The sequence below is a fragment of the Mesoplodon densirostris genome, chromosome 2, assembly GCF_025265405.1.
Source record: "Mesoplodon densirostris isolate mMesDen1 chromosome 2, mMesDen1 primary haplotype, whole genome shotgun sequence".
Lineage (NCBI taxonomy): Eukaryota > Metazoa > Chordata > Mammalia > Artiodactyla > Ziphiidae > Mesoplodon > Mesoplodon densirostris.
Window position 1 is genome coordinate 18,033,826 of NC_082662.1, and position 22,524 is coordinate 18,056,349.

Below are 22,524 nucleotides of genomic sequence, written 5' to 3' on the forward strand. Positions count from 1 at the left end.
AATGTGTTTATTTTTTTAGCTTTATTGAAGTATAATACAATAGAATTCACTCATTTTAAGTGTTCAGTTTGATTATTTTTGCTGACCATATAGTTGTGTAACCTCCACCATAATCAAGATACATCATCCTAAAGAGTTTCCTTTTGCCCTTTATAGTCAGTCCCTTCCCTTGACCTGGCCCTAGGCAACCACAGATCTGCTTTCTGTCACTATGATTTTGCTTTTCTAGAATTTCATATCAGTGGAACCATACAGTCTGTAGCCTTTTGTGTTTTACTTCTTGCACTTAGCATAATTTGTTTGAGATTCATCTATGTTATGTGTATCAGTAGTTTGTTTCTTTTTATTGTTGAGTTGTATTCCAGTCTATGAATATAGCACAATTTGTTTTATCCATTTACGAGTTGCTGGTTGTTTGGGTTCTAATTTTAAGCTATGATGGATAATGGTGCTATGAACATTTGTATGCAGGCCTTTGTATAGTCTTAGTTTGGGAGTGGGTAAGCCTTTAAATTTAGTTGCACACTTACTAAATCTTTTATTAAAACAGTCAGTTTTTTTTTTTTTTTTTTTTCTTTTTGCGGTATGCAGGCCTCTCACTGTTGTGGCCTCTCCTGTTGCGGAGCACAGGCTCCGGATGCGCAGGCCCAGCGGCCATGGCTCACGGGCCCAGCCGCTCCGCGGCATATGGGATCTTCCCGGACCGGGGCACGAACCCGTATCCCCTGCATTGGCAGGCGGACTCTTAACCACTTGCGCCACCAGGGAGGCCCAAAACAGTCAGTTTTGATAGATTGTTCTCAAGGTGGCTTAGGGTCCTTTGATTAATATTGGTTTATTTAACTTGGATTGGTCAGACTTTAATCCCAGTCAGCCTCATTTACAACTGTTAAATTTCTTCTAGCACTTCAGATTGCATTTATAAACTTAATGTATTTACTTTTCTGTTTTAAGCAGTTCAGTTTGCTTGACCTGACAAGTGAAACATTTCCAAGTTTTTACATATGTAACTTTAATAAACCTGATAATTTATGATTTTCTGTATTTGTTTTAATTTATCTTAAACAGTATTATTTACAACTTTCATAAAATTCTTAACATTTTCAACAAAAAACCCTCAAGATCAGTTACTCAATTACACAGTTTAAATTGGAATCAGAAAACTAATCTGTCATGTTCTTTAACATGGTGATAGTTTTTTTAAAAATTTATTTATTTATTTATTTATTTTTGGCTGCGTTGGGTCTTTGTTGCTGCGTGCAGGCTCTCTCTAGTTGTGGCGAGTGGGGGCTACTCTTTTTTTTTTTTTTTTTTTTTTTTTGCTGTGCGCGGGCCTCTCACTGCCGTGGCCTCTCCCGTTGCGGAGCACAGGCTCCGGACACACAGGCCCCGTGGCCATGGCTCGCGGGCCCAGCCGCTCCGCGGCATGTGGGATCCTCCGGGATCGGGGCACGAACCCGTGTCCCCTGCATCGGCAGGCGGACTCCCAACCACTGCGCCACCAGGGAGGCCCGGGGCTACTCTTTGTTGCGGTGCGCGGGCTTCTCATTGCAGTGGCTTCTCTTATTGTGGAGCATGGGCTCTAGGCACGCAGGCTTCAGTAGTTATGGCACGTGGGCTCAGTAGTTGTGGCTCATGGGCTCTAGAGCACAGGCTTAGTAGTTGTGGCGCACGGCCTTAGTTGCTCCACGACATGTGGAATCTTCCTGTACCAGGGCTCAAACCCATGTCCCTTACATTGGCAGGCAGATTCTTAACCATTGTGCCACCAGCAAAGTCCCATGGTGATTGTTTTAAATATTATAGACACTGAGCATTAAATAAGAATAGGTTATTCCTAACTGTAACTGAAAATTAACAATAATAATGTTGATTTATTTCATCTCTATATTAGATTCTGAATCTTTCTAGGGGTTAAAGGACATTCACTAAGGAAATTATTTTACTATACCAGGCAAATTGGGGAGCTTTCACCTCAACTGGTTAAGGTCGCTATAAGCCAAAGATCTTTTTTGACAGGCACTGGAGACCTGGGACTGTAGGCATCCAGATTGAGTCTCCTGTCTTCGACATACCTACAGGGAGACTGTGTGTCCTTCTCCAAAGGCCTTAATCTCAGAGTCCTGGTTCAAGTCATGCCATTAACTCAATTTTCTTTCTGCTAAAGCTTTCATCCCCACTGAGATAGCCTCTGACTTCCTTTAACTGTTTGGTTACTTTTAACCTGTTGATGGTGTTATTTTATTTTGAATTCTTTAATTTATTTATTCTTTTTTAAAACCTTTTAAAAATTGAAGTATAATTAATTTACAATGTTGTGTTAATATCAGGTGTACTGCAAAGTGATTCAGTTATATATATATATATATTTTTTTTCTTTCTCAGATTCTTTTCCATTATAGGTTATTACAAGATATTGAATATAGTCGTTTAGAATTCTTTTTATACTATTCCTGTCTTTGGCTGAAACTCTTATAGATATATTAAAATAATATCGCTTAAGACCAGAGATAGGACTCTCCCTCTGTTTCATAGCTTTATTTCTGCCCCTGTGGTCACAACGCCAAATTCTTTTTTTTAATATTTTTAAATTTATTTGGCTGTGCTGGGTCTTAGTTGTGACTCGCGGGGTCTTTTTAGTTGAGGCATGCGAACTCTTAGTTGCAGCACGTGGGATCTAGTTCCTTGACCAGGGATCAAACCCGGGCCCCCTGCATTGGGAGCGCAGAGTCTTAGCCTCTGGACCACGAGGGAAGTCCCCCAAATTCTTGTTTAATGAGTTTCCACGGTTATTTATTTATTTTTTTGCACATGTTTTACTATTGTGTATATAGTTCTATACTTAGCTTTTTTCACAATATGTTTATCATAGGCTCTTTTTCATATTGAATAATTCCAATTCCACCACCAATTCCTTTCTATGTCAAAATTTATTCTTTATTATAGAGATCACAGGTTTTGCTTATTACAGGAAAATCAAAATATAGATAAGCAAAAGGAGAAAATGAAAAAGCATCTGTATATCCAGAGACAATCACATCTTAGTGTATGTCCTAAACAGAGCTCTTCCTATACATTCATTGTATTTATACATAGGAAAAAAAAGGATATTCTTCTCTCTGTACCTGACTTTATCTCTTAAAAGAAAAGCATGGTGATACCTCTCAGTGTTGTACTTGTGTGTCATAGTCTTCATGGTTACACAGTAGTCCATTGTGTGGCAGTTCACACCACAATTTGTTTAACTTCTTTTGTTATTAATATAGGGGTCTGTTTGCAATTTTCTTTCATATTATGATCTTTACTACCGAAACATTTTAGTATTTGGACACACATTCTTCTTTGTCACTTTTTGTCTTGATTTAACTTCAGGCTTACAGAAAAGTTGCTAATACAAAGAACTCCTTACCAGGTTCACCAATTCTTAACCTTTTGTGACATTCTCCAGCTCTATATGCATATTGCTTTTATTTCTATGCCATTAGAGAGTTAGGTTGCATACATCATGCCCTTTTGTTTCTTAATGCTTCACTGTATACTTCTTAAGAGCAAGGATATTCTCTTACAGTGCACTTATCAAATTTAGGAAATTTGACATTATATATAACATTTTAAACTTTAACCTGTAGTCAACTCTCTAATTTTGTCAGTTGTCCTAATATTGTCCCTTAGAGCAATTTTTCTTGTATAGGTTCTGACCTAGGATCACACACTGCATGTAGTTGTCACTCTCTTTGGCTAGTATCCTTTAGTATGGAACCTCAGCCTTTTATGGTATTGGCATTTTTTTAAGGAAACAGGCCACTTATTTTACAGAATGTTTCTCAGTTTGAGGTTGTCTATTTCCTCATGAGTAGATTCAGGATATTGCATATTTGGTTAGAATACCAGATCAGTAATGTTACGTCCATCTCAGAGTATCACCTTTTGGTAAAAGTAATTTTGATCACTTGATTAAGGTGTTGTCCAGTTTTCCTACTATATGTTTAGAATTTTTCCTTTTATAATTAATAATTAATTTGTGAGGACATACATTAAAATGGTGTAAATATTCTGTTGTCATTAAATAGCACCCCCTCTAGATTTAATAACCATTGACAATTCTTGCCTGAATCAATTTTTCCTACAGTTGTTGCAAAATGGGAATCTAGGTGCTAGATATGCTCATTGCTACAGAGGTGTGGACAGAGATAAGACAGCAAAACAGTTGTAACATGCTAGTGACTTGTTCTGCACCACAGTGACTTGTCCTGAATATCATTCATTCAACTAGGGAAGAAAATATTAACACGTTTATTCTGGATAATGAGTTTTTGTTGATACCTCCAATTTAGTCCAACTCAGGCAGTCTTCTTTGCCCTCACCAATTCCATATTTTTCATCTCCATTTCTTCTATAGTTAGAAGCTAGTTTCCCCAAAAGATGTACCTGTTTTCAGTCCTGCAATACACACAAAATAGTTTCAGAATTGCAATACCATACCACTGTGAAAAACAAATATGTAAGAAGAGTTCAAGATTTGTTTGCAGTAATTTTTTTTTTTGGTCTAATAGCATACAAAGTTCCTTGTTCAAAAGTTACTTGGACTTGTGGGCTTCCCTGGTGGCGCAGTGGTTGAGAGTCCGCCTGCCGATGCAGGGGACACGGGTTCGTGCCCCGGTCCGGGAAGATCCCACATGCCGCGGAGCGGCTAGGCCCGTGAGCCATGGCCGCTGAGTCTGCGCGTCCGGAGCCTGTGCTCCGCAATGGGAGAGGCCACAACAGTGAGAGGCCCGCGTACGGCAAAAAAAAAAAAAAAAAAAGTTACTTGGACTTGTTATCCACCCCCCCCCAAAGTGTGGCTGTGTTATTTGGAATACAGTTGGGTTCATTTATGTTTACATTAAATTTGTTTTTCCCCATTCTCATTTATTTTATTTATATATAGTCTTAATTGTTTTCTTAGGTTCAATTTTCAACAGCTAGCTTCATTTTTACATTTTAATCATTGTCACAGTCAATCATTCTGGACTTACCGTGGTAATAAATAAGAGAAAGGTTGGACTTTGATGCTAGATAGAGCAGTTAGCTAGATAGTTGACGAGTTGCTTAACTGTGTGGGACTTAATTACCTTGATATATAAAATGTTTAAAATATTTTCCTTTTAGAGGTGTTGTGAAGATTCAGTGATAGTTTAATAAAGTGTATACGTATGTAAAAACTCAGGAGCTGTGTATTTATGATTCACACACTTCACTATTAAAAAAACCCCAGCACAGGGACTGGAATGTGTTTGGTGTACAGCTAATATCATTCTCTTCCTTAGCAGAAGAAGAATATTCAGAACAAGTCGTAGTGGTGCACTTTGACCTGGTTTAGCTGATTCTGTTTTTTGTTTGTTTTGTTTTTGAAAAATAAACTCCTTTCATTGAGGTGTTTTCTAGTATCTGGCAACCTTCTGCAGTTACTGATCAATTACATTATCAGGAATGACAGCGCTCTCCATAGAGATATTTATAGCTGCTCTGGTCTCTAGTTTAGTGCTACTGTAGAACCTTCCAAAGGCGGTACGACTAAGATTTGAATCTTCAGTAAATTCTGCATTAACATGCAATAGTATAGATTTTTACAGATGTTATACATATAATGGTAGGAATCTCAGGTTCCAGAATGTCCCCATTTATTTTTGGATTTTTTTTCTTTTTCTTTTATGATATAAAAGGTATGGAATTATTTAGGAGTAAGTTCCGTAGCACAGAGGAAGCAGGGATCACTAAGTGCCATTAAATTTTGAGTACTTGGTTGTAGAAAAAATGTTTAGGTTTTAATTTGTAGTGGTAAATTCTGTGAAATGTTTAATTTGTCTTCTTGGGTTTATAATGTCCTACTGGAATTCTCTGAAAGTGTTGTTTTTTAGCAGTATTCTTACTTTTCATACCATGAGACTATTTCAGATTTTTCATATGGACCAGAGCCCTCAGTTCAAACTGACTTAGTTCCTCTTGAATTCAAATTCTGAATATGAGATTGTGAGGAAGGAAAAAAACCAGCAACTCATGAGATGTATCATTGCTTTTTGTCAAGTATTAGAAGTTAAGTGATGAGCTGGTGTACTGTTAGAGTAGATATAATTTAAGACTTGTAGTCAAAACCTGTCTTACACAGTAGAGTGAAGTTTTCTTGATCATGTTGTGTACCTTAAAGTATGTTAAATGATAGTGCCGCCTCATACTTAGAGGATAGATTTTAGCTGGATAAATTATGCTTGGATATTGAAGAATCTTGCTCATGTAAGGGATCATACTCATTCTGTTTTCTTAAATGTAGCACTTATAGCAGATGGAGATGTAAGGTAGCCTACTTTTTGTTTATCGAACAATTTTAGTTTTTTTCTCCTTGGGAAAGGAAAAGATGTATAGCTTTGAGGCCTTGTTCATTGCAAGTATATGGACAGACCAGTACTGCTTTGGATCTAGTGTTAAAAAAGAATGGCTATATTTGTTTTCTGTCACCAGTCCATCTGAATAGAAGGTTGGTTGCATGTAAAACATTGGGCATTTATTTAGATGCCCCTAGTGGTGCTCAGGAATACAGACTTGGATCTGTTTTTGATGCAGGGGCTGAATGACTAAAAATGAAGCCTTTTCTAGTATGCCAGACTTAATTTTTGTGAAATATATTCCATTTGAATAGGGTCTAGGGCTAAGAAAAGGTGTGTGAACGTCTGTACTTTTCACACAGCTTGGTTAACTGTTTTGTTGTCTTATTTTCTACATTTACTTTTTGTTTTGTTGTTTTATTGGAGCTTTGGTTGTGATGCCTCAAAGCTCCAGCTCGTGTTAGAGCTCAGGCAGTTTGAGACAATTGTTAGAGTTTGGCTGATTTTGTTTCCCCCATTCTTTCCTTTCCAAATCCCTTCTATGTCTACAGTTGTACATTATATTAATAATTTAAGAAGTGAGAGTTACACATCTTAGTGCGTACCTTTGAATTCCTTTGATTCTAACCCTAGCATATTGCTTTAGTAAGTATTCAGTAAATGCTAGAGCTACTGATGGTAGTTTTATTGTTTTGTAATATCTGCTATTTTGACTTCTCCTTCAACCTTTATTCACTTTCCATAGAGTATTATCCTGACAATACCTTTATTGTCTACTTATGATGTGTTATTTAAGTGGCAGTAAGAGTGACATCTTTAATCATGTTTTGATAGCTACCCTGAATTCTTGTATTCTCTCTCAGTGCTGGCAAAAACAAAACAAAACCAAAAAATCACTGGCATACAAAATATTTAACTTTCCTTTTTTCCCCTTAAAGTTATTTTTTATTGTGGTAAAATAATGTAACACAAAATTTACCATTTTAACCATTTTTAGCATACGGTTCAGTGTCATTAAGTACTTACCTATTCTTGTATTTGTTTGTTTTTTGGGTTTTTTTTTTTTTTTTTTTTTTTTTTTCGGCTGTGCGGCATGCGGGATCCTAGTTCCCTTACCAGGGATTGAACCTGTTCCCTCTGCAGTGAAAGTGCAGAGTCCCAACCACTGGACCACCAGGGAATTCCCTTTTTCTTTTTTTCTGTTTGTTTGTTTGTTTTTTAGGGCTATTCTTTTAATACATAGGATTGTTGTAGCTCAGTTTTGAAATTGGACTGATAAATCCTTCCTCTGTGACTCTTCCCTTCCCTTCACAGTTTTGGAAATGTGTATGGATATTTTAAAACACTTTTTATCTGGAAATAATTTCAAACCTACAGAACGGTTGCAAAAATAGTATCAGGAGCCCACATACATCCTTTAACCAAATTTACCAGTTGTTAATTTTTTTCCTTATTTGCTGTATTTTTCTCTTTCAACATATTTATACATAATTTTTTTCCCCCTGAACTATTTGAGAGTAAGTTGCCATTTAGCCTTGAATAAGTATGTATTTCCTAAGAACAGAGACATTTTTGTATAATGGTAATCAACTTAAGGTAATTCAGCATTGATACCATACTCTAATCTAACATCTATATTCCAGTTTTATCAGTTGATCCAAGTCCAGTTTTTTCTGCTTTTAGTATAGGACCATGTACTGCATTTAATTGTCATGTCTCTTTAGTTTCTTGTAATTTGGATCAGTTCTTCAGCCCTGCTGCCCCCCCCCCCTTTTTTTGGGTCTTTCATGATGTTTTTATTGAATACTGGCCCAGGAATCCTCTCTCCCTCCTCCCCTTATAAAAATATTCTTCATTTTGGGTTTGGTCTCTTTCCTCATGATTAGATACAAGTTATGCTATTTCGGTTGGAATACTACCTTAGTGATGTCTTTCTCAAGATATAAATGTAGAGGCGTATGATACTCATCTGCCACTCATTGGTGATGACAATCTTGATCACTCAGTCAAGGTGATGTTGTTTTTTCACAATGTAGTTATGTTCTTCCCCTTGTGGTTTATTAATAATCTTTAAGACCATACAAATATTCTCCTTTTCACCAGAGTTTCCTCCATATTGATTTAGCATCCATTGATTCTTTTTGAATTTTTTTCTATGTGTTTTCAGTTTCAGGTACTGGTCTTACATGTACACATTAACTAAACATGTGAACCTGCTTTGGTAGTCATGGGCAGTGGATTTTGTCAGCTGGGTTTCATTGAGATTTTTCTTCCCTTAGATAGTTTCACTGTGATTGGTTCTTTTCTTTTTTCTTTTTTTTTTTTTTTGCGGTACACAGGCCTCTCACTGCTGTGGCCTCTCCCGCTGCGGAGCACAGGCTCCCGACGCGCAGGCCCAGCGGCCATGGCTCACAGGCCCAGCCGCTCCGTGGCACATGGGATCCTCCCGGGGCACGAACCCATGTCCCCTGCATCGGCAGGCGGACCCCCAACCACTGTGCCACCAGGGAAGCCCAACTGTGATTGTTTCTTAATCAGATATGAGTAGACTTGATTTTTAATTATTTCTGTAGCAACAGTTTATTTTTGTTACATTATCGTTTGGTTGCTAGTAGACACAAAGATTGAAAACTACAAATCAGTAACAAAGCAAGTAATTAATACATAACAAATTCATTGCTGTTCTAAGGACCTGAAATTTTTTTTTGGTTTTTGGTTTTGTTTTTCTTTACTGATGTGTAGTTGACTTACAATATGATATTAGTTTCAGGTGTATAACATAGTTATTTGATATTTTTATATATTACCCATCATACAAAGTTATTATAATTATTATTGACTGTATTTCCTGTGCTGTACATTACATCCCTGTGACTTATTTATTTTATAACTGATAGTTTGTACCTCTTAACTAGAATTAGCTGAGTGAGAATATTGCTCAAATGTTCTATTACAAAGCCATATATTTTGTTAAATAAGTTGCCTTCTTATTAATGATAAGTGTGCTGTTAGCTGCATGCTTAATCTGTTGACTGATTTGTGATTTTAATGCTATGAGGGCACCCAGATTCAGTTGCTGATTTCTCCAGTTTTTTTTCCCCTTAGGGCAAGAGGATTATGACAGATTACGACCGCTGAGTTATCCACAAACAGATGTATTTCTAGTCTGTTTTTCAGTGGTCTCTCCATCCTCATTCGAAAATGTGAAAGAAAAGGTGAGTTAGTCACATATTCTTGCCCTGAAAAAAAGGTTGTCATAGAACTTCTGTTGATTGTAAGTAGCTTTGGAGGCTTGTGGATTAATGCAGGTGTATTTTTTAAAATATCTTTTCTCTAGTGGGTGCCTGAGATAACTCACCACTGTCCAAAGACTCCTTTCTTGCTTGTTGGGACCCAGATTGATCTCAGAGATGACCCCTCTACTATTGAGAAACTTGCCAAGAATAAACAGAAGCCTATCACCCCAGAGACTGCTGAAAAACTGGCCCGTGACCTGAAGGCTGTCAAGTATGTGGAGTGTTCTGCACTTACACAGGTGAGGACTGTGTGGAACCCCACGTTTATTTACAGTGGAGTGGTTTTGAGCAGCATTAGGGTTCAGGGCTTATTTCTGACAGTGGTCTGCAGTGCTCAAGAAAGCTGCCCAGGAAGACTGTGACCAGCTTCACAGTATATATTCTTTTGTTAGAGGTCTCTGTTTTTATGGAGAAAATTATTAGTCTCTAAATAAAGCTCTTGTGTTGGTGAGCTCCCACATTTTACTGAATCATTTGTAGTGGTCAGGGATTGTGTTAAAAACAAAAATTAACGGAAAGGTCCAGATTAGCACAAATTTACAAGAGTCTGTGAATGATTCCCCTCCCTCCCCCCCAACTTAAAATTTCATCTAAATAAATCTGGTTTTTTTATCAGTACTGATAATGGATGCTATACTGTTTCTGGGGTAATTCAACTGGGATAGGGAATTGGTTGTAATCTTTGAGACTTTCATGTCAGAGAAAGCTACCTAAGCCATTTCTCAAGCATACCTTTATATAGTGTCTCTATTCTTATGTTTTTGGAGGTGTTCCTTCTTTATGCAGTCCTCTCTTCTTTCTGAGCGATTTAATTGGAACTCTTCTCATAGTTTGATGGGAAACTTCAGATTCTGAGGACAGGGAGCAGTGTTAGGGTATTTAGAGTGAGAGTTATAACTGACCTGTGTGATTTCATTTTCTCTACCTTCATGGTATCGCCAACCAGTTCTCCCCTCTGAGTACTGTTTTGGGGACCAAAGGAAAATATTATGTAAATGATTAGCACAGAACTCTTTTATTCTACTTTGACATTTGAACAATGAGCAAACACGCCTAATTAAAATAAGGCAAGACTGAAGGGTGGAGATTTCTTACAATTACATGAAATTCACATATTTCTCATGCTACTTTTTCAGGTAATTTTTCTTTTTTATTAAGTTTGAAAAAAAACACTTGGGTTCTTGATGATATGTATACTAAGGTAAATAGCATATATAGTTACATATTATACATGTACTAGGTATTTAGTATGTAGTGTGTAGACATAATTTAATAATCTCCAGTTTAGCCCTGGGTTGGATGTGTAAAGATAAAATTTTTGTTCTTAGCTGGATATTTCACAGGATGACTTAACAGCCTAATTTCTTCTCCCAAACCCAGTTTTCCATGGCAGTTTTAGTTCTGTTGTATTGCTATTTCAGATATCTAAAAGTTGAGAAGATTTTACATCTTCTCACATGTAGCACTAACTGAGATTTTTTTAAATGCCTGATGCTTTTGTGTTTTGATACCATCCCCAGAAAAGTGTGTGTGTGTGTGTGTGTGTGTGTGTGTGTGTGTGTGTGTGTATTGAAGAAGGATGTGTGTGGAACATTTGAGTCAGATAACTGTTGCATATCCCCATTCTCTAAATACGGGTTGCTTTTGGGGGAAATGGAGGCAAGTAGGCCATGTGGACCCAATTTTAGGCCTGTAGTGAAGCTTATTTTAGAGAATTGGATGCTTCCATGTAAAGTTTTTTACAGTATGAACAGGTTTATATAGTCACTTTCCAGAGAACAGAAATTTGAAAAGGTCTTAGCAACTACATTTTTCTTACCAGATTTTGAAGTTCGGAGAAATCAAAAGAGAAGATAGAAAATGGGGTCCCTGGGTACTGTCTGGGAGCTAGAATTTTTTAGGATTCCAGATTCTGTTTGTTGGTTCCTTTAAAATTGAGCTCTTAATATAATCAGATAGTGTGATTAAAGCAGGGGTTAGTTTTGTATTGTAGGGGATTAATTGATCTTTGTCAATAAGCAAGAAAGTATTTGCTTCTTATTAAGGCATGCCCTAGTTTCTGATTGTCGTCCTCCTCTTTTTTCCCTTATAAAATTTATTTCTCATTCTATCTTCCCTCCTTCCTTTTATGTTTGACAACCAGAGTTTGCACCTAGATGTGTAGAAAGAATTTCAGAGGAACTTTAACTTTCATCATTTCTACTTTGTAACAGACACAGACGGAAGGAAACTTTTTAACCTCTTTGCCTCTTTCCAAGTGCTTACTGTTATTTCTCATTTATTTTGTCCCTAGTGGAATGTGTGAATGCCAGTTCTCGAGGCTTCTGTGGTGGGGGGAGGGCAAGGTGGGGGTGGCTGGGGTAGTCTGGGCCTGGCTCTCGTTATCGCAGCCGTGCTCTGGGGCTTTGGGGGAAGGTTTTACTTGGGATCCAACTGACCTAAAGAACATGTGGAACTTTTTTGGGAGGTAAATCTGTGGCTTCAGATTTAGGTGAGTTTAGGTGAGTCTGTAGACCTGGTACCAGTACTACTGAGTCGCACTGTCATGCTGGAGTTCTGGCTGAGGTGTAAGTGTATTTCTGCATCTTAATCCCTATAGATCTGAGAATATTCTTTGTTTTTCACTCCATGCTTTATGCTCTGATACCCATGCGGACATCTAAAAGCATTGGACTGCTTGCTAAAACTCATTCTAGGACCCCGTTCTTTGTTTTCCTATTGGGTGGTGGTTACTTGCTCTAATAACATTACTGAATAACTGAGGTGTATGCTGTTTCTAGAGTCTGTTGTTTAAATTTCTCCCAGTTGGTACTGCTGAACAATTAACACTTTTTCTAAGTGTCTGAACCTTTTGTTCTGGGAAACTGGTTTACTCTGAAATCCTGATTAATCCCATCCAGATATGTCATTGAATCTAGAAACATGTAGCATGCCTGTTAGCCTGCTATTTGTGTCCTTCAGTTATTCAGGGGATGAATTCACAGAAGCCTGAAATTGTAATAGGTGTAGTTCCAAAATATGTGTGCCATTCTTATCATTAGAAGTACTAGGGAATTCTGCAAGGCCTAATTATTCGCTGCATGTATCTTGTGCTTACATATCCATTCCTCTCCTCTGGCATTATTTTCATTAAAATGTTGTAATTTAGATTTCAAAGTGTGATTGTTATAGAAGTCAACATATGGCATTTTCACAAAAATTGTTTTCTTGCTCAGTTAACCTTTTTTGAGGTAAGAAGTTTGTTCTGTTATTTACTGTCTTGATAACAGGCTTAAGATCTAGCTTTCTGGCAGTTATTTTTCTTAACGCACACTGCTTCTGTGAATTCAGCCCATTTAATCCAGACTGCTGTTGTATCTGCTGGTCTTTCTAATCCTCTAACCTGGCTGCTATTCTCTCTCCTCCCCTCTGTCTTGTAGAGAGGTCTGAAGAATGTGTTTGATGAGGCTATCCTAGCTGCCCTCGAGCCTCCGGAAACTCAACCCAAAAGGAAGTGCTGTATATTCTAAACTGTTTTCTCCTTCCCCTCTTTGCTGCTGCTTCCTGTCCCACTACTGTAGAAAGATCGTTTAAAAACAAAGGAATAAAACCATCCTGTTTGAAAGCCTCTGCGTCTTTTTACTCACCACCTTAGAGCAACCTCTGTATTAGTTTTTGATTAAGAATGCAATATCTTATAGAATATTTTTTGTGATCAGTAGTCAAGTTGGACTTGTTTAACTTTCTGCTGCTTGAGTTGCCTGATGCTCAGAGCTGTTTGGTTTGGATTACTATTGCAAAAGGGAACTTGGTCTGGCATTAAGAATGTCCTCTTGGAGAAAATAAGAAGAGTTTAACACTTCTAGATCTTAGTTCTAGATGGAGAAAATAACACAAACATCATTTTACTCTTAACGATCAGTTGTTAACTGTAATTGCATGACAAAATTTATGGAAAAAGGGTGACCTCCTAGTACAGTGTAATGGGGAAGGGAGGATTCTTTTCTGGTTTTCCTTTGTGTAGTGAAACTTTGTGTTGCTGTTGCTTTGGCTGTCTGTGCTGTAGTGGAGTATTTGTCAGTCTGGGTGGGAAAGATAATTGATGTACCTGCTACTGCTTTATGAGATCATTTGTTACATTATCTTTTAAGAGTAGCATCCATTTTAACAGTTGACTTAAGGTTTGTTAATGTTGAGATGTAAAGCTGCCATCTTTATATTTTCCTGCTTCTGATTTTATTGTTGTGAGGGAAACATACAATTATGGTTACCTTCAAATTTTGAAATTAAAAATATACAATTGTTTGTATAAATGCCTGATGAAACTTTATTCCTGTTGCACTGACTGGCTCTAGTTTTACATATGTATCAGGTACCCACATTTTTGCTTCCTTGAATCCCCTTGGCTCTAATGGGTGGGATAAAGGGAGTTTAGAGTGACTATCTTTGATGCAGCTACTGTAATCGCTCTCTCCATCTTTGCCTGCGCCTTCCATATAATAAGGATGCCACTGCCCGGTGCCCAACCTCTCAGTCCTGTTCCATATCCAGCTGTTTCATTTGAATGCAGAGCTGCTTACTTGTTTTTATGTAAAATGTTTGAGCAGCATATTACAAAACTCATACTGAATGAGCAAATGACATGTGCTTGTTGGCTTCTTGTGACATACATTGGTCTGCAAACAGCTTTCTCGAAGGACCACTGTCTCACTCACGAGTATCTGCTCCTCTCCTCCTGAACTGCTGGATCCGTCCAGTGCCCTGCCTGGACAGAACTTGGTGAAGTGAGATGATTGTGTTGAGATTCAGGGTTGTTTTTAACGTTTCATTATTTGCCAACTCCTGAGGCTTTGAATGTTTTAAATTTGATCTTCAACTGTATTATACTGAATATCAGACTGCCCATTTTTTTCTTTCTACCCCTTTTCAGAAAGGCCTAAAGAATGTATTTGACGAAGCAATATTGGCTGCCCTGGAGCCTCCAGAACCGAAGAAGAGCCGCAGGTGTGTGCTGCTATGAACGTCTCTCCAGAGCCCTTTCTGCACAGCTGGTGTCGGCATCATACTAAAAGCAATGTTTAAATCAAACTAAAGATTAAAAATTAAAATTCGTTTTTGCAATAATGACAAATGCCCTGCACCTACCCACATGCACTCGTGTGAGACAAGGCCCATAGGTATGGCCCCCTTCCCCCTCTCAGTACTAGTTAATTTTGAGTAATTGTGTATTGTCAGAAAAGTGATCAGTACTAGTTTTTGTTTTGTTGTTTCAAAAAAATTATTATTTTTTTTTTTGTTTAAAAGCAAGGCATGCTTGTGATGACTCTGTAACAGACTAATTTGGTTGTTGAAGCTGTTTCCGGGTTCCACTCTGGCGAGTAATCTGGGATATCTAGTTATTTTTTTTCTTTTCTTTTTTTTGGGGGGCGGGAGAGTGTGTGTGGGATTTGTTTTTATTTAGTCATGTTTTTTTTAATTCATTAACCATTGGACAGCCCTTAAGGGGAGGAGGATAGATTGATTCCACATTCCACTTCCTAGATCTAGTTTAGAAAACGTGTTCCCCACCTGGTGCTCTTAGGAAGGAGTATAGTAAACGCCTCATTTAATAATATACTCCTTTTTGAAAGTTGCCTTTTCTCTCCACCCTTGAGTAGGTCCAGTATTTGATGAAACTCATGAAAGTGGGTGGAACCTGTCTTGCCCCTCCTCTTTTCTAGGATGCACTATATATGTGACTGTGACTCTCAAGGAAATTTGTTTGCCATTTGCTGATTTTTTTTGAAGTTAATTTCTAACTTCTTTCACTGATAAATGAAAAAAAGTATTGCACCTTTTGAAATACACCAAATGGAGTACGTAATTAAAAAACATTTTTTTTCCCTGTCAGTCATTGTCTTAATATGCTTAGCATAGATGTGCAGCTTAATAGTGTATGATACAGTGTTCCTAGAACACAGCTGAAGAGCTGGTATATAGAGGAAATCCGAGGGGTGGTGCTAGAAGACAGATGTCTATGGGATGATTCACATCCTCTTTCAAGTTATGAGGATGGAGACCTGCTTCATTAAGAAGCTGGGGGTGGGGTGGGGTAGGGTGGGGGTGGGGAGAACATTTAACAACATGGGGACCAGTCAGGGGAATCCCCTTATTTCTGTTTTGCATATGAGGAACCCTAGAGCAGCCAGGTGAGGCTCTCTAGTTTAATAAAAATCCTGGGGAGAGTCTTATGAAGACTCTTCATAAGTGTTAATAGGAATTTTATCAGCTTATTTTGGTTGCAGTTTCCAAGTCTTAAAAATGTTAGGTAATCTTCCCCACCTTCCCCAAATCCTACTTCTTGTAGATTTCATTAGTGTTGAACCAATGCTTTCTCATGTCTGAATTCTTTGTATATGCATTCTTTTCAGATGTATTAAACAAACAAACAAAAAAACCCATTACAAGTCAGCCTGGGGGTTGTTATTTTCCCTCCGCCTCTTAATTTTTAGATATTTAGGAATGGGAACTTGACTCTTAATGACATCAATTTCTAACAGATTTCAAGATAAGGATTTAGAGCATAAAGATTTAATGTACTTTGTTTTGTGGAATTCAGTTTGAGATTTTTTTCCCCCTCACATTCAGGTTTGTGCCTTCTCCCCTAAGTTTGGCAGGTAACCTACAGACTCCTCTTTAATACCAAGTGGGTTTATAACAGTTCTTAGTGAAGAAGTGTTCTGGAAGCTCACTGCTCATGTATTTGGAAGGAAATGGCAGCATACTTCCAAATCCATCCATCAGTTGGAAAGCAGCCATTTTTCTCCAAGTTTTCTGTATCAGTGGTTTTCAAACTTTGCTGCTTTAGTAGAGTGGAGCTTGAGCAGTGGGTTATTTAAAAGCTTTCCAGGTATTTACATTATGCAGCCAAGTTTGAGAACCACTGCTCCTAGGTTGTTAACCTCAAACTGCTTCTATAAGATTCCAGATTCTGTGCTTTGAATCTGAATATGGGACACATTTCCTGTAGGTGACAAGAATGATTCATTTCCCTTAAGGGCATTATACTGATCTGTATGAGAGTCTTAGAAACTAAGGACTGTTAATCCAGTTAATAAGGCTGATACAGTATATAGCCTCATTTTGATAGTTTTCTATATGGAGTCATGTTTGACTTGATTCCATACTGTGCTAGAACTAAGCTGGGCTGGTAGGGAATGGGTTAGGAAAAGGCAAATCTAACCTTTGCTGTTTTAACCAGTGTATCTTATTCCTTGTTGACCATACCAGGGAGAGACACCTGGATCATGTTATGAGACTGAGGGGAGCAGAAACTGTGTATGTGTATCCCTAGTTCTTAGTACAGTGGCATATAGGTCCATCCTGATTATTGCTGTAGCCCTGGCCTAGAGCAGTGTTTGACACATAAGAAATGGCTCTAAAAATAGTCACTGGGGGCTTCCCTGATGGCACAGTGGTTGGGGGCCCGCCTGCCGATGCAGGGGACACGGGTTCGTGCCCCGGTCCGGGAGGATCCCACATGCCGCTCAGCGGCTGGGCCCGTGAGCCATGGCCGCTGAGCCTGCGCGTCCGGAGCCTGTGCTCTGCAGCGGGAGAGGCCACAGCAGTGAGAGGCCCACGTACCACAAAAAAAAAAAAAAAAAAAAAAAAAAAGTCATTGGATGGGTACATGTTTTCAAGAATGAATAAATGAAATAAAGCAGGTTACATGGTTGTGTTGATGAATTATCCACACGTCAGAAGAACAATGGTGACAAGAGGATTGATTGAAGCTAACGTTTTCTAATTAAATATTTCAATTTGACTTACACATATCAGATGAACATGGGTGGCAAATGGATGAAGCTAACATTGTTTTCTGTTTAAATATTGTTTTCTATTTGATTTAACAAACTTGTCTGTTATCTTTGGCTTAGTGAGTGATACTGCCCAGGGAGTGTGATCTAGAGATTGGAAAAGTGCTATTTTGAAACAGGCCTTAGCAGACTTAGCTTATGGCAAAATTTACAGTATCTAGGCTAATACAACACCAGTACATCACTGTTTGTTTTACTGAAGGTCTTAGAAATAGGCATCCTTTGAGCTGGATTTTCTTTTTTTTTCTTTTTGGCTGCGCCATGTGGCTTGTGGGATCTTAGTTCCCCGACCAGGGATCAAACCCAGGCCCCCAACAGTGAAAGAGCCAGGTTCTAACCACTGGACTGCCAGGGAATTCCCTTTCAGTTGGATTTTATGCCAGTAGAGGGAATATATTCTAAGTGGAAGAGAGGATTGATTGTGGAATCTAAGAAATGATTGCAATATTTCCTTTATTCTGAGGTGAATTTTTCCTTTTTTGGGGGGCTCATTTTCATAGTATAATCAGAATACCTCTTAAAATTTGTGTATACATTTAATGTAGTGGTGCTTTTTTTTTTTTTTGGTTCCGAAAAGCTGTTGTTAAATCATTGGTGTCTTATTGGTATCTTCATAATACCTTCATAGAATGGATAAAATAATACTTTTCATTATTAGGTTTGGACTATTTTCTTTTTTTCCTTCTCGCATTTTGATGTTGTTAGTGGTTATTGGGGTGCTGAGTGCTAAGAAACTGGTATACAAGGACCCTGCTTCTTGAGGTTTGGAACTTAGCCTCCATTGGGTACAGCTAACATACACTGCAAATGTGGTATATAACAGTCTGGGGAAGGGATGGTATTTCACCAAGAAGTAGCAACTCCATTATCTTTCAGAAAGGGCTGAGCTCTTCATGGTTAGTGTATCTGAATAATATGTGAGGGGAGTATCTTTAAATCACATTCCTAATTTAGCTCTCAGTGTTTTCTGTAAGACTTACCCAGGTTCCCCGAACTTCAGAGCATGGTGATTTAACTACATAGCTCAACAGAAGACCTCATCTTAATATTTTCTTTCCAAGGCTGTTACAATACTTTATGTATTACTTTGAGTTTTTTCTGAAGAGCCCCTCCTCTTTTTTTAAAAACCATTTTATTAGCTATTGCTACAGTAATGTCGCATTACAAACCACCCTAACACTCAAGTGGCTTACTCCAAGCATTTATTTTTCTCGCTGAGGGGTCAGTTGGGCTTTGCCTCCAGGCTTCAGATTAGGCTCAGGTCGGCTTCATGTTTCTCATTCTGGAGCCTGGCTCCAGAGAGCAGTGCCTTCCTGAGAGGACTTCATGTGGTGAGCCAAAGGGGGTACAAGGTCAAGCACATTTGAAATTTCTCACGTTCCATTGCCCAGATGATTCAACATAGCCAAGCCCAAAGTCTGCCACTCATACATTCATTCCCTCATATTTAGTAAATTCAAAAATAGGTTTGAGCTCATTTAAAAAAAGGAAAATAATGGAGATAGGGTCTGGGCATCACAATTTTTTTCAAAGTATTCTTTGTAGGAGCATCACTTCTTCTTTTTTTTTTTTTTTGCGTTACTCGGGCCTCTCACTGTTGTGGCCTCTCCCGTTGCGGAGCACAGGCTCCAGACGCGCAGGCTCAGCGGCCATGGCTCACGGGCCCAGCCGCTCTGCGGCATGTGGGATCTTCCCGGACCGGGGCACGAACCCGCGTCCCCTGCATCAGCAGGCGGACTCCCAACCACTGCGCCACCAGGGAAGCCCAGAGCATCACTTCTTTAAAGCTCATCAGATATTTTAATATACCCCCAGGTTTGAAAACTGTGGCACTACATGATCTCTTAAGGTTTCATTTATGTCTGACATGAATTTTAGAGTAATTTTGGGCTCCAAATCTTTACAGCATTTTTCCTTTGAGGACGAGATTTTCCAAACCAGCGTTCAGTTCTTACCCTTAATCAGAAAGAGGGTTTACAAAATTCATAGTCATATAGTCTTATTGGACTGGCACTGAGATAGTTTGGGCAGTCACCTAAGTAATTAAATTATTTAGGCAGCAATTTGAGAAGGGGACAGGTATTTGAGTTGTAGAGTTCAGCTAAGGTTTTCTAAGTCAAAGCTAGAATGTAGAGGAAGGCTGTATTTCCCTGGTAACTTCAAGACAAGTGTACTATACAGATTTCACTGGAGATGGATATCCTTTTCACTCGTCCAGGAATATTCTAATTCATCTGCAGGGAGTACACAGGTCCAAATTCCAAAGTGTAAGTTAGTGCTAGAAATGAGTATGAAATTGAAGTTATTCCAGCAGACTAAATTGGACTTCTAGGAGATGAAATCTCTTGCTAAGTTAAAAACAAGATCACTTTGTTTCTCTGCTGCAGATCCCCAACGCCACACACACCCTGGTTATTTGTCAGACCTTTGGGCAGGGTGTGAGCCAGTGTTATGTGGCTTTATTTCCTCCTCTTTCTTGTCAGTGAGTATAGTTCCAGGTGGATTGATATTTTTTTTTTGAAGTCTGACTGATTAAACAGATAGTTGCTTCGTTGTATTAGCCCCATACTGATGTATTAATATTTGATTGGATAGGGTCTTAGTTTCTGTGTCTTGGTTTGTGGTTTAGCTGTAGTTGATGCAGTCATGTGACCAGTCTTCTCAGAGGCAGGAACTGGAGCAGAGTACCTGTGTGGTTTTGCAAATGTTCAGTGCTTTTGAGCCATAAGCTCTGAACTGAAAATTCTTAACTCCCTGATAGTGGGCTATTGGGTATTGGGGCATACCCTCACAAAAGTGGGGAAACTTGTGCCCGTATCGAGCTATCTGTTTCTTCTTTTAAACAATTTATTGAGCTACTTTAAAAAAAATAAATTTCTATATTTTATTATTTATTTTTGGCTGCGTTGGGTCTTCGTTGCTGCGCACGGCCTTTCTCAAGTTGTGGCGAACAGGGGCTACTCTTCGTTACTGTGCATGGGCTTCTCATTTCGGTGGCTTCTCGTTGCAGAGCACGGGCTCTAGGCGCGCAGGGTTCAGTAGTTGTGGCATGCGGGCTCAGCAGTTGTGGCTCGCGGGCTCTAGAGCACAGTATTGAGCTAGTTTGAAATCTGGCCCCACTGTTCTCTCTTTCCCAACGAGCTAGCCCATGAACTTCTTGGATTGTTGAGATTACCTCCACCTAGTGGTGAATCTAAGTTAAAACGGGCAGTTGATTCTGGGGTGCTCTTTATCTAATATCTGAACACCACTCTTTATGTGGGTGTTTTGTTTGTTTTATTTATTTGTTGTGTTTTTTTTTTTTTTTGGCCGCACTGTGCGGCATGGGGGATCTTAGTTCCCTGACCAGGGATCGAACCCATGCCCCCTGCAGTGGAAGCGTGAAGCCCTAACCACTGGACCGCCAGGGGATTCCCTATGTGGGGTCTTGATGGCAGAGGGTAGGGAGAAGGTGGTGAGGCAGAAAGGAATATTGGCTGAGCAAATTCACTTGTGGACTAGGGGGATTTCTGAATTATCTAGGAGAGGTTAAGAGTCAGAATTTGTAGTCAGTCAAAATATAAAAATCCAATGTGCTGTAGGGAAATAATTGCCTCAAGTTATAACTCTGGCCTTATTAGCTGTGTGATCTTGGATAAGTCAGTGAATGTCCCTAAGCTCCATTTGCTTCATCTGTAAATAGGAATAATGCTAATTTCTACATCTCGGGGGTGAGTGTGAGGATTAAATGATATCATATATGTGAACATGTTTTGTAAACAAGTGCAATGCAAATACTAACAGCTACTAGATTTGCTTTGCAGTGGGAAGAATTTAGGTTTGTGTGAGGAAGTATTTACTAATATCATTGTGTCATGCTACTGGGTGTATTTGGAGATTTTGTGTTTTAGTAATTATAGGAGTACAGATTCACTATTTATAGAGCTAGGATGGTAGAGCTCAAGGTATTTCAGAGCTTTCTTTAAGAAGAACCTAAGACCCAGAGATAGGGTTTCTCCCAAGCTTTTTAATTTCATAGAAGTACTTCATGTGCATAGTCCGTTGTATCCAAAGAGCTTTAGATGCTTCATCTCTGAAATTGCTTTCTTTCTAGAACCCCTGGGAGGCAGGGAAACAAAACAAACCTCTGAAGATCAGGTCAGCTGTGCAGTTTCCCCTGTGTCCCAGAATTATCAGGACTGTTGTCTCAGGTTGGCCAGATCCCTGAAGCTAGCATGAGGATCTTGCTGGTCTGAGCCAGTTTGTGAACATCAAGGGATGAGAGCTGTTCAGAAAACATTATTATGTTAAGAACCACAAATCTCTCCACTGCTTTTGTTTTGTGCAGTGTCAATTTTACATGTTTATTTAGTACTCAGAGGCCCTCTGTTAGATAGCAAGGTGGGTGAGAGTGGTTCTAATAAGAGTGAAAGTGAGGGAGGGTAACAGAACATACCAGGAAGAAAAGTCACATTTAGCTGTGTGTGTATGTTGTTGGTGAGAGGAAGGGAGGGTGGTGAAAGTAAATCAGGAAAGGCCTCTTGAAAAAGGTGAAAGGTGGGTCTGATTTAGACATGCGGAGATATATAGGGGTGGAGGTGGGGTCAGGTGGATGAGTATGGATTTCTGGGTGAATGGAAACTGAACAAAGATGAGAGATACCTGGCATGTTCGGGGAGTAGTCAGGAGCCCTGTTGAGGGATAGGTGTAGTATGAAGAAAGATAGCTCTTAGGGGCCCCCATAAACAAATGAGTGAGTTAAAGGGGGAACGTTAGTCACACTCCGGGAGGGCTCAGCTCTAATTACTGAGGTTCATGAAAGAAAGGAGCATATTCTTTGGTAAAAGAATGACTATGTGTATTGAGTACTTTCTGTGTGCTTTGCACTGTGCTGAACCCACAGTATTATCACATTTAGTACTCAAAAGAGCCCTGTGAGATTTTTGCTACAAGTAACTTTGTTTTATAGATAAGGACTCTGAGACTTCATGATTGCTTAATATCTCCAACCAGAATTGGAACTCAGGTCTGATTCTGGAACCTGTGTGCTTATCC

At 38.9% G+C, this 22,524-nt stretch overlaps 1 protein-coding gene across 3 annotated transcripts in view; it reads left to right on the forward strand.

Moving 5' to 3' along the window:
• The window catches only part of CDC42 (cell division cycle 42), a 47,508-nt gene extending 31,424 nt beyond the window's left edge, over positions 1-16,084 (forward strand). For 2 of the 3 annotated variants that reach the window (XM_060089122.1, XM_060089124.1), the window contains exons 4-6: positions 9,465-9,574; positions 9,697-9,894; positions 14,565-16,084. In XM_060089122.1, coding sequence (XP_059945105.1) covers positions 9,465-9,574; positions 9,697-9,894; positions 14,565-14,654 — 398 coding nt within the window. In that variant the 3' untranslated portion in view covers positions 14,655-16,084. Of the gene's footprint in view, positions 1-9,464; positions 9,575-9,696; positions 9,895-13,074; positions 13,260-14,564 lie in introns of those variants that run through there. The other variant, XM_060089123.1, reaches the window with a different exon arrangement.
• The last annotated feature ends 6,440 nt before the right edge of the window (positions 16,085-22,524 follow it).